General features: G+C 42.0%; 1 protein-coding gene across 1 annotated transcript; it reads right to left on the reverse strand.

The window, feature by feature from the left end:
* Positions 1 to 6,742: 6,742 nt before the first annotated feature.
* Positions 6,743 to 12,772, reverse strand: LOC148116272 (vomeronasal type-2 receptor 26-like). The gene is made up of 5 exons (XM_087883575.1): positions 12,694 to 12,772; positions 12,131 to 12,426; positions 9,777 to 9,995; positions 8,501 to 8,543; positions 6,743 to 7,654 (listed from the first exon to the last, which is right to left on the reverse strand). The coding sequence occupies exons 1-5, from the start codon at positions 12,770 to 12,772 to the stop codon at positions 6,750 to 6,752; spliced, it is 1,542 nt and encodes a 513-aa protein (XP_087739701.1). The 3' UTR covers positions 6,743 to 6,749.
* Between the last annotated feature and the right edge of the window lie 359 nt (positions 12,773 to 13,131).

A 13,131-nucleotide genomic window follows, 5' to 3' on the forward strand; every position in this document is an offset into this window, starting at 1 on the left:
TTTTTCACTAAGCCAGCACAGTTTCTGACATGTATACCCTTCCTCACTTATTGTGCTGTTTATCATCTTCCTGAAGAAACTGGAACATTCTACCCTATTCGATAAGAAGGTTTCTTTATCCAGGAAAGCACCAAGGCTTCTGAACTACAGCAGAACCTGCAAGCCTCAGTAGAATAAACATTTATGTTTTTTTAATTACATTCTCCTCAGAAAGGGGTCTCATCACTTTTCCATTGTTGTGCAAATACAATTCTGGCTGCCGTTAATATATGCAAAATCAAATATGCAGTCTTTTTATCATATTTTTCTGGTAGAATGCCCAGCAAAAATATCTCTAGTTTCAGATCTATATGTAGTTTTATCATTTTTTCCAGCCATGTCTGTATTTTTATCCAATGTTTTCTAGCTCTTGGGTATGTGATATTATTAGATTGTGCAGAAATGGATAGATTAACACTTGCTATTAAGGATAAAGAAGAAACAGAATATTTTTTGATATAGGACACATTTTATCAATGGCTAGATAATAGAAACAGAAAGAAAGAGATATAAAGAGAGGAAATGGTACAGAGGAAAGTCATTAAGAAGATGATGTTAAATGTTAAGTATTAAGGTTATTATAACATAATGTTATTATATTATTAATATGATGGTGATGACTAAATATAATGAAGATGTATAAATATGACTATCAAAATATATTTTAACCCAGAAGACACACTTTAATGAAAATTTAGTGTTATAATGTTATACAATAATATATTATAACATAAAATAAAACAAATAAAACATGGGGAAAACAAGAATATTTATTTATGAAATGAATCTCCTGAATCTCCAAAATGCAGAAACTCTTCGAATCTATTTCCTTCTGAGTAAAACATACCTTTTTGTAATTCTTGTCTTTGATGGCTGACGGTCAAACTCCATCATTTCAAAGAGAGCAAACTTTTCCAGGATCAAATTCCCCCCAATAATGAGATCTCCAGGTTTGTAATAGTCCTCCACAGTTCGCAGAGGGTTCCTCACTACACATCCAGTTTGCATAATTTTATGAGCTGTTGAAGGCAGGAGCCAAAAGAGAAGGAGCAGGACAGCCAGCCCATTCATACTTCTCACTTCCTTCTTAGACCATATATCAAAGTTCATTGAGAAGCTGAACTGCAGGTGACTTCCAAAAAATTCCACCAAGACTTTAGGAGAGAAGAAACAGGCTGTGCTACATGGGTGGCATTGAGGCTAATTCATATCAAGGGTGCTTTCCCTTACCTAGTTTGAGTTAGAATAGAATAGAATAGAATAGAATTCTTTATTGGCCAAGTGTGATTGGACACACAAGGAATTTGTCTTGGTGCATATGTTTTCGGTGTATATAAAAAGAAAAGATACATTCGTCAAGAATCATAAGGTACAACACTTAATGATAGTCATAGGGAGCAAATAAGCTATCAAAACATATTAGGAAACAGTCAATATGAATCATAAAGAAACCAGCAACAAGGTTACAGTCATACAGTCATAAGTGGAAGGAGATGGCTGATAAGAACGATGAGAAGATTAATAGTAGTGCAGACTTAGTAAATAGTTTGACAGTGTTGAGGGAATTATTTGTTTAGCAGAGTGATGGCGTTCAGGAAAAAACTGTCCTTGTGTCTAGTTGTTCTGGTGTGCAGTGCTCTAAAGCATCATTTTGAAGGTAGGAATAGAAACAGTTTACGTCCAGGACGTGAGGGGTCTGGCAATATTGTCATAGCCCTCTTTTCGACTCATGCAGTATACAGGTCCTCAATGGAAGGCAGGTTGGTAGCCATTGTTTTTTCTGTAGTTCTAAAATTTCCTCTGAGTCTGTGTCTTTCTTGCTGGGTTGCAGAAGTTGTCACAGAAGACAAAATTGAGCCCAGTTCAGTTTCATGGATTGCAAGAAATTAGAACCTGAGGTGAAATGTCCAGTTCTTCTTGGGAGAGCTCAGACCTTATTTCATTTAGACAGGTTTTACCTTGGAAGACTTTTGTGGGTAAAAATCTATGGGGGATACATTAAGAATTACTGTACTTCTGATAATTGCAGGGAAGAGTAACATCCTACCTTCTTAGCAATTACTTTCCTACATGTACCAGAAGGGGAAAAACATATTGGTGTCTCTTGTTCTTCAAGCAGATGGAATTGAGGGTCAGGGTCCAGGTGGGATTTGGCCTACCTGAAACCCCTGAGCAATTGCACCCAAGATGGAGTGTGGCCTATGCCTGATTTTTTTTTTTCATATAGGGCTAAGCATGGTAATGAATTGTAGCCTTGTAAAAGTGGTCAATAATGCAGGTGTTGGTAGAAGAAGTGTTTTATTGATTCTTACATGGTTAGGGATGATATAGAAGCTCATTTCTCTTATACCTCTTACAAACAGTGAGGGGGTATTCAAGATACAAGGCTAATTTAAACTCTGCACCGGAAGTGTCTGTGGACATTCTCAGTCATCCAGGTCATGGTTGTCCCAAAGGTGCTTTTTCAGGAGGCAACTGGACTTTCCTGTTTTTCTTTGAAGATGTTTCACTTCTCATCCAATAATCTTCCTCAGATCTGACTGGATGGTGGGGAATGCAAGGATTTATATTCCTTACAGACCGCTGGTCATTTGCATTCTTTTAAAGAGTCATTGAGGCCACTTGGCAGTTTATTTGTGTTGTCAGGATCACCTGAGGGGTGCAAAAGGGTGTGGAGCCTTCTTGGCTACAGGATGCAGTTTTTCTGCCCTGTGTCCCTTCACTGTTGAAGACAGACACAGGCTCTTGGTGATGAGTCCGTCTTTTCTGCATCTCAAACGGAAGAGCAAATGGTTCCTGTAAGTCTGCAATTTTTCTGGAAGTCCGTTCATGCTCCCACAACATTCAAAGAGTGTTCATCCCAAAGTGCATAGCTAAATATCTAGGGAGATTCTCAGTCAACCAGGTCAAGGTTGTCCCAAAGATACTTTTTCAAGAGACAACTGGACTTTCTGGTTTTTCTTTGAAGATGTTTCACTTCATTGGAAGAGCTTCGCGACCAGACTGAGGACAGATGCTACGTTAGAAAATCAATCTTTGTGGCCACTAAGAATTGACACTGACTTGATAGTTTATAAACAACCAACCCTTTCAGCAGTTCCAAGAAGATTCCACACCAATTTGCACTATTCAGATGACCCTGAAGAATCAGATAAACCTCCAAGTTGCCTCAACGACTCTGTGAAAGAGTACTTACAACCAGATGAGTGAAAGGAATATAAATTCTTCCATTTTCCAGCATTCAGTCAGTACTTTAGAAGCTTCTTGGACTGGAAGTGCAACATCTTCAAAAAGTCCAGTTGCTCTTAAAAAACAACAACCAACAAGAACTTTGGGACCTGGATGTCTGAGAATCTCCATAGACATAAGCAATCAATTTTGATGGCCCTATAATGATAGCCCTATATAGGCCCCATAGACAATTGACTGTATCAATTCCATTACAAGTGTGAATTGAGGAAAGAAGGACTAGTGGGGACATGATAGCAGTATTCCAGTATTTGAAGTATTTGAAGGAGTGAAGGAGAGGAGTTGGCAAGGCCTCCCTCTCCAGGACTGTCCTCTCTGGCAATGCCTCAGGTGTCCTCCGAAGGCCAAGAGATAGGCCAGGGGCCAAGCACTTCCGAGCAGCCACAGTTGGGCAGTGATGAAGATGAGTCTTGGCTGGACCCCTGACAGCGCCGCAAAGATAAGCATTCGCAGCAGAGGAAGAGGCATGCCATAAGCTGAGTCACTGGACCACACCCCACAGGGGATAAAAGGGGGTGTAGTGGCCATTCAAGCCTTGTGACGAACAAAATTGAAAAGCTAGGAAGTCTTTCTGTGTGGCTGGAACTTTGTATATGCCCTGCTTGGATTGACCTTTTGGACTGAATTTGACTAATCTATTAGCTTCTGTGGATTTGCTTTGATGTTTCGGACGGAGGAGAAAAAACTCCCTTTGTAAGTAAAGACTGTTGGCAGGCAGCCAGTGGGTTGCTGCCAATCCTGTTATCAAAGGAATTCTTGTCTGCTGGTTTATTTAACTCTTGGCCGACTATGGATGTGCGTGTGTGAGACGGGGACAGAACAAGAAGGCAGGAAAAGAAACAATGGATGGAAGCTAATCAAGGAGAGAAGCAACCTGTAACTAGGGAGGAACATCCTAACAGTGAGGACAATTAGCCAGTGGAACAGTTTGCTTTCAGTCGTTGTGGGTATTTCATCACTGGGGGTTTTCTAAGAAGAGACTAGACAGTCACTTGTCTGAAATGGTATAGGTCTCCTGCAGTGGTGGGTTCTAAAATTTTTTACTACCAGTTCTGTGGGTGTGGCTAGGGGGAGGCGTGACTGATTGGGCGTGGCCAACATGACATCACTCATGCACTCAGTCACATGACTCCCCCTAAGCCGCACCCACCGAAAAGGTGGCTAAAATTTTTGGGACTTTTTGACACTTTTTTTTTGACACTCTGGCCCCATTTCCAGGTCAGGATGCAGTGGGGTGGCGGTGGTCATCTCGGCTTTTCCTCTGTTCCCCTCCTGGTCGAAAACTGCCCCTTCTCACCTCTGACGGTGAGAATCACTTCTTCGTGATTGCAGCCGGAGCAACCCACTCCATGCCATTTTTGAGCACCCAGGTTACTGAGCTGCCCCCATCCCTGTCACGGCTCCAATGGTGGCGGCTTTGGGAGATGCTGGTAGCATGGAGGCACTGGCAAAGGCAGGGAGGGGGGTGCAACACATGAGAGGCTGAATCTGCTTCTCTTCACCTCCCCACACTTGTTTACCTGTCCCAGAGAGCTCGTGCTATGCCTCCCTCTGACCCAGCTGCCTTCCTTGCTGGCGTCGCTCCTGAGTGAACTCTTCCATCCTCGGCTGTCATGAAGAAGTGGCAGCTCTGGGTGGGTCACACCTGCTTCATTCTCTTTAAGAGCCACTTTGCACCTTGTTTGCAAAGCAACTGTCAAAGAGAAAGAAGTGGGTGTGGAGCACCCAGAGTGCTGCTTCTTCACAACAGCTGAGGACCTCTTCTGCTTGGAACTCCAAGCTGCGGGGAGGTGGGGGCTGCTGCAACACTGGCAGCTTCGGCTCCTTCCCTCAGTGGTTTGTTTTCTTTTACTTCGTCTAGGCAGCCACACCGACTTTGTCATGAAAAGCTGCTCTGCGCCTTTTTATCTTTCTTGGGCGAGGAGAAAAGCGACCCTCTGAAGGGACTGAGCCTGCTGCTGAACTTGAAAGCTGAGAGGCTTCTTTTCCACCCAGAAAGACTTCTGGTCACTGCCGCCATCTTCATGCATGCACAGCTTTCTTCTCACCAGCTGAAGGACTTTTCAGTGCCCTGCAGCCAGGCAGCTGAGAGGCTTCTTTGCTCTGGTCAGCTTACCGTCCGAAGGACGCATTGGGTGGGCGAGCGAGCAGCGACTGGGGGACCAGTTCAGGGGCATGGCCAGGCTGCTGTTACTACCAACTCAGAGAACTAGTTTCTAAAGTTACTACCTATTTGGTAGAACCAGACCGAACTGGTAGCAACCCCCCATTGGTCTCCTGCTTGATCAGGGGACCTCCAAGGTCTCTTCCAGCTGTATTCTGATTGATTGATCTATCTACTCAAATACATGTTCACAATGAATATATATATTGATTAGGGAACATTTGACCCCAAATATTTGAGTCCTTAAACAACATAACGTCATCTATATATAAAAGTGTTTTCCTCCCTATTCAGTAATGAGTAGACCTCATCACACATTCCTTCCTCACCTGCCCAATAGTTGGAAAGAATAAATCAGTAGTAAGGCTCACAGAGCAGGAAATGAACAGATACTTTTTGGTTAGTCACATGACAAAATCTCCAGTGCTTTAATGAAGAAGCTCATGTCTCATTTCATGACATTCTAGAAATCAGATCAAATACAAAAAGCCCTCAAATCAAAATAAAAGTTCTCAAACCCTGCATAAAACAGACATTCTTGTGCCTCATCATATTCTCTCTACAATTCAGACGGGGCCTCAGTAGGATAATGTAGCATTTGGGGGAAAAGATACAAGCCAAGAGACCAGCTGCAGGAGGTTGTTACACCCAAAAAAGAAGCCAAGAAGGGCCACAGGCAGCCCTCCTGGGCTCCATTTTCACTGGCAGAGGGCTGCAGGATATTGAGCTGGCCACATCTACCCACTCAGGGTCTGAAGGCTAAATCATATGATGCACAATCGAAGGAATTAGGTATGCCTATTCTAATGATGAGAAGGATTAGCGGTGATATGATAGCAGTCCTCCAACACTTGAAGGACTGTAACAGGGAAAAGGGCATCAATTTATTCTCCATAGTACCTGATGGAAGGATTAAACCAATGTGTGGGAGCATTTTCATAGCCAATCAACTCTCCTTTCTTATGTCATTTTCTCTTAATTTTTGAAATGAATGCATCACATTGTCTCCTTATCTGCAGAGGTATGTCTTCCACTATTCTGTTGAAAAGACCCATTTCCAATTTAGTAATTAACACAATAGGAACATCCATCATGCATCTGTTCATCCATCCATTCGTTCATTCAATTTTTATATCTGCTGCACTCAACAAAGAGAGTCTTACTGTAACCAGTTGAAGCATTTTAAAAGGCATTATTTAATGAACATGTTCCTCTTCTGTTTTCATGTTTTTAAAATGTCATCATATTGTAAGTATGTCAACAAGATAAATATGCATGTTTCCTATGGCTGCATGAATTAAAGATTCTTGTGCCTCATTATATTCTCTCTACTATTGAGATTGGGTTTAAAGAGGATAATGTAGCATTTGGGGAAAAAGATACAAGCCAAGAGACCAGCCCCAGAGGCCAAAATGGAGAAGATCTCCACAGCCACCATGGACTTCCCTTTGGTGCTCAGGTAGGTAGGGAGGAAGGTGATCCAAACACTGCAAAAGACCAGCATGCTGAAGGTAATGAACTTGGCTTCATTAAAACTATCAGGCAATTTCCTAGCCAGAAAGGCCACAGTGAAACAGACAAGGGCCAAAAAACCCAGGAAGGCAAGGACAGCATAAAACATTGAAGCTGAGCCTTCATTACATTCCAAGATTGTCTCTCCTCCCAAGGAATGGAAATCCAACCTGGGAAATGGGGGAGAAGTTGCCAGCCAGGTGGCACAAAGAAGAGCTTGGACCAGGGGACAGGCTAAGACAATGGAATTCGTCAGAGGTTTTCCTAAGAGTTTCCTCGTCTTGTTCCCTGGCTTGGTGGCCATGAAGGCCAGAACCACCATGACAGTTTTTGCCAAGACAGAGGAAACTGCAAGGGAAAAGAGAATGGCAAAGGCAGTTTGCCGTAAGAGACAGGTAAGCTTCCTTGGTTGTCCAATGAAGAGGAAGGAGCAGAGGAAGCAGAGCAGGAGGGAGACCAGGAGGATATATGTCAGATCTCGATTGTTGGCCTTGACGATCGGTGTGTCACGATGCTTATGGAAAATTACTAGGACTGTCAATGTGATCAAAGAGAGAGAAAGAGCGAGAGATGCTAAAGAGTATCCCAGGGTGTCTTGATAGGCAAGGAAGTGGATCTTCTTCGCAATGCATTGGTCCTTGTCCATGTTGGGATATTGGTCTTCTGGGCAGGAGTCACAGCGAGCTGCATCTGAAATGAAGAGTCTTCATCTAAATATTTCTGGAGCAAGCATAGTAAGAATTATACCTCCTGCCACACATCTCAGATATGACTCCTTTCCACATCTGTCAATTCAATAAGAAAGGACACCCTGGGCAGCTTATCCTGCCCTGTAAAAATCAACTCGTTTTTTGTTCAAAATAAGCCTGGAGGATCAATTGTTCAGATATTGAGATCTCTGTCTCTGTAATCACCTGTACCAAATTTTGCAACTTTTTTCCGAGGGAGAGGAGGGTTGGCACTTGATTTTCCCTCCACTTTGTAATGGAAGCCTAAGAAGATTGACTGCTCTCTCCATCAGGAATCCTGCTTTTTGCTGCTTAGCTTCATCATCATTCGGAGTGTTATAAAATCATAAGGTAACACACAAATGCACACAAACCAGGGGTGAAATAATACAAAATTGGAACACCCAACCACGTTGTACTATACATTCAGGGAAATGATCATAGTTGCTTTTCCTATTGGTATGTGATAAGAGGAATGGAAAAGAGAGCAAGAAATCAGCAAATATTTGTCTTGAATGCACCTTGTAAATTTGGGGAAGAGAGCAATCTTGCCAATCCTAGTTCCTCAGAAATGGGAAATTAGGCTGGTGGGGGCACAACAATTTGCATCTCTATTGTGAAGCATGTCAGACCTACCACAAATCACCAAAATCTCTTAATATTTTAATATATTGAATGGTTTCCCTGAACGTGAAAGATCTACATTTGAAGGTTGCTCTACCTGTCTGATTAGAAATGGTGCCTTCTGGACAAGGGTCACATTTGTAGCAGCAAACCTGCTCACCCTCTGGAACAGTTCTCTTCTCACCTGCCTGGCACCTCTTCCTGCCACACCTGGAAAAGGGCACTTTCTGAGAGAGAAAAGAGAAAAGATTGAGATGGCCTATTTGATGGTCATACATCATTTAATTTCCCCCTTGAGAGCTCCATCTTCAAAAGGTCTTTAGAAGAACAGGTTCACCATCCTGAAACATCAACCAGAAGAGTTCCTGGAGATTTGAAACCAGTGGCACAACCAGCTAACCAATTGATGTTTGGGACTGGCACTTATCTCATGATGAAAGGAAGGACTAGGGGTCACATGTTAGCAGTGTTCCAATATCTCAGGAGCTGCCACAAAGAAGGGGGAGTCAATTTATTCTCCAAAGCACCTGAAGGCAGGACAAGAAGCAGTGGGTGGAAACTAATCAATGAGAGAAGCAACTTAGAACTAAGGAGAAATTTCTCTTCTCTTCTCTTCTCTTCTCTTCTCTTCTCTTCTCTTCTCTTCTCTTCTCTTCTCTTCTCTTCTCTTCTCTTCCCTTCCCTTCCCTTCCCTTCCCTTCCCTTCCCTCCTCTCCCCTATCCTATCCTATCCTATCCTATCCTATCCTATCCTATCCTATCCTATCCTATCCCATCCTATTCTTTAAAAGCCTTGATGGCACAGTGGTTAGAGTGCAACTTTTCAGGCTAATTCTTCCAACTGACAACAGTTCAATTCTCCCCTGTTCAAAGTTACTTAGCCTTCCATCCTTGCATCCAACTGAGGACCCACATTGTTGGGGGCAATATGCTGACTCTGTAAACAGCTTAGAGATGTCTGTAAAGCACTATGAAGTGGTATATAAGTGGTATATACTATGAAGTGGTATATAAGCCTAAATGCTATTGCTATTGCTAAAGGTAGTCCCCACTTATTGAACCGAATTGAGGCACTAACCCTTGAGCCACAGTGTAGCAGAAAGCTTTAGATGTCCCAGCATTGTAGCAAAGCATGAAGCCCCTGCTGCTCCAGCATAGCCTCAAAGCGTAAAGCCCCCAGTCATCCCAGCCAAAGTCATGGTGCAAAGACCCAACTGCATCCACCATCATCACCCTGCAGTTTAAGTGCCTGCAATTATCTGCTCCCTCAGCTGACCTGCACCATATTTTTTCTCCTGAGGAAGCAAGCCCAGCCAGGCCATTTGGGAGGAAACTGTGGTCTACGTGAGGCTTTTTCACAAGGAATAAACCACCATGAGTGACCTTGGGAAGAAAGCTCTATGCATGTCCAGGAGAACATGAACCTTTTTCTGAATTCAGGACATTTCCTTCCAGCCCACCTTTTTGGCCCAGATGATTGCGTTGGAGTTGATGGTAAAATCCTGGCCTTGGGAAACCCCGGGATCCATTTGCCCGACTTTCATGTGGACAAAAGATTGATTGGGGAGGAAAATCCAGTTGAAAAGATCATAGCGAGCAGACATGGGTCCATTTTCTAAGAACGAGACTTCATTTCCAGCACTGTTATTGAACCTGACATTCTTCAAATAGGCAAGAAGCTGAAAGAAAAGAGACCCTTGGAAAGTGGAGTAATTAAAAATGAGACATCACGGATTCTATCATTCTCTGCCAGATTGGAGATAATTGCCAATCTTTAATGTTAGATTGGGGTATAACTGAGTGATCGGGAAAAGCGTGAAATCATAGGAATCTCGTATTGGAGAATTAGAGATGAATCTTCACCCCTAACAGTGAGGCTAATTAACCAATGGAACAGTTTGCCTTCAGAAGTTGTGGGTGCTTCATTACTAGAGGTTTTCTAGAAGACCTCTAAGGAAGGTCCCTTCCAGCTCTATTCTGATGTATTGAAAAGGGAACCTAGATTAATGAGCCTTGGTGGCACAGTGGTTAGAATGCAGCATTGCAGGCTACTTCTCCTGATTGCTGATTGCTAGCAGTTTGACAGTTCAATTCTCACCGGCTCAAGGTTAACTCAGCCTTCCATCCTTCTGAGGTAGGTAAAACAAAGACACAGATTGTTGGGGGCTATATATTGACTCTGTAAACCACTTAGAGAGGGCTGTAACTCATAGTGAAGCTGTACATAAGTCTAAATGCTAATTCTATTGCTAATAAGCCTTAATTGCAGAACAGCCAGACAAATCTCAAAAGAAAAAGGAGATCTTTTGATCACTTTGCATTGGAGCCCTTCGGTGAGTGCTGAGATTCACAGGGGCTCCCTTCACACAGTAAGCTGAGCAGCACAAAGAAAGCAGCTAAACAAATGGACCATGTTCACCCAGGATAGTAAGCCATTAAAAACAAAGCAGGTCAAAATAAATTAAGCCTAGCATCTTATTACAGGTTAGTTGGATGCAGGCAGCATGCAAAAAGAAACTTTGGTGGTTCTTCAAATGTGGCCAGGACTTCCACTGGCCTTTTGAAACATCTTGCATTAAGGAAACCAGATCTTACCTCTCTTGGTCTGGGGGTTGACACCTCCTACCTGGAATAGGGTTTCATCCCATGAAAATCAGATAACCATTCAAGATCTTTCAGGACCTTATAGGAAGAATTTTTCTTCGAGGATCTTATTGAAAACTGCTTTAGTTATGCGTTGTCTTTTTAATCAAATCATTATAGTTATTTTATCATATTTTAATAATGGTTCTTTGTTTGCTGTTTGCTATTTTATACTTTAGTTTATTTTCAGATATGATTAGATGAGTAACATGGACATATTTCATAAATTAACTGCAGAAAAAACAATTACTACCAACTTGCCTTCCAGGACCTGTATACTGCACGAGTCAAAAAGAGGGCTGTGAAAATATCTACAGACCCCTTGCATCTTGGACATAAACTGTTAAACTTCTACCCTTAAAAAGATGCTATAGAGCACTGCACAACAGAACAACTAGACAGAAGAACATTTTCTTCCCAAACGCCATCACTCTGCTAAACAAATAATTCCCTCAACAGTGTCAAACTATTAAGTAAGTCTGCATTACTATTAATCTTCTCATCCTTCCTATCACCCATTTTTTTTAAATTTGATTTATATGCCGCCCTTCTTCAGAGACTCAGGGCGGCTTACAATGCGTTAAGCAATAGCCTTCATACTTTTGTATATTTATACAAAGTCAGCTTATTGCCCCCACAAACTGGGTCCTCATTTAACCTACCTTAGAAAGGATGGAAGGCTGAGTCAACCTAGAGCCTGGTGAGATTCGAACCTGCGGAAATTGCAGGCAGCTGTGTTAATAACAGGGTGCATTAAACCACTGTACTACCAAGGCTACCATCTCCTCCCACGTAAGACTGTGTGACTGTAACTTGTTGCTGTACCCTTACGATTTATATTGATTGTTTCCTCGTATGATTTGATTGTACCTATGACTATCATTAAGTGTTGTACCTTATGATTCTTGACAAATGTATCTTGTCTTTTTATGTGCACTGAGAGCCTATGCACCAAAGACAAATTCTTTGTGTATCCAATCACACTTGGCCAATAAAGAATTCTATTTATTTTATTATTATTTATTATCAAATTTATTATCAAATTCAATTCAATTCAATTCAATTCAATTCTATTCTATTCTATTCTATTCTATTCTATTCTAATTTCAGGAAGAAATGTCTATGGGAAGTTCTAAGGATCTGTGGACAGGGTAAAATTCAAAGAAATTACCTGCCATGACCAGACATTTGTGATCCTTTTTCCAAGCCTTATCATGGCTGGTTGTGTTCCTGATCCATGCATGGTATGTAAAGCGTGTGCCACAGCATAAATGGCATTGTAGATGTTGTAACTTTGACCTGTCATGCTTGGTTCAAACATGTAAGATGGCACATCCTTTAAATTCTCCTTTCCCGTACATTGTTTTTTCCCCTTTTTAAGTCTCTCTCCTGGTTTCTGGATCTTGCAGCCAAACATGCTTTCCCACCACAGAGGGAGAAAGGGGTCTTCTTGGGGGTTCAAGGGGTCTAAAGATAGAAGAACATGCCTGAATTCAGAGATATCATAACTATGATCCCTGAAATGCAAAGCACCATGGAAAGGCTTTAGAAATGTCAGCATTTGGTGAGATGCGCTTATCTCCCAATGGGAAGTCAGGATCCAAACAATTTTAACTGCAGAATTACTGGATTTTTTAAAATAATGCAGAGATGCATATATAGTTTTAATACACTTGGATTCTCCAAATACAATAATCACCTTAGCTTTATTCCACGTTGGGATTAAAGACATACACTTTTCCGTTGAAAAGATAGCAGATACAGATTCCAACAGGTGAGTGAAGGCCAGGCAGATCTCCTTCTCCTCGAGCATCGGCCTCAGAGTTGAGATGAAAAGTTCTCCATTGTCATTTTTAGGGGCCACAAGCCCAACCCAGTTCCACTGGAAATGCAGGAGCAGCCGGACTAAACCCTCATACTGAGGAAGTTCATTGGGGCTGATCCGGAAAAAGGAAGGAAACACAGTTCTGTCTTCCTGAGTGAACTTGAGGAAGTGGAAACCTAGCTGCAGAAAAGGAGCGTCTTGTCATAATTTTTATAACAATATTATATACTCATGTTAAGGGTCAGTATCAGTACCTTTCTGCCCTGCTTGTTCAATTGATTCACTTCGAATGGAGTGAAAGGCTTCTAGTTACAATTAAAAATTCCAATTTCAAATGTTGTGTGAAA

This window comes from Pantherophis guttatus, chromosome 1 (assembly GCF_059756535.1).
Source record: "Pantherophis guttatus breed Tessera chromosome 1, ASM5975653v1, whole genome shotgun sequence".
Classification (NCBI taxonomy): Eukaryota; Metazoa; Chordata; class Lepidosauria; order Squamata; family Colubridae; genus Pantherophis; species Pantherophis guttatus.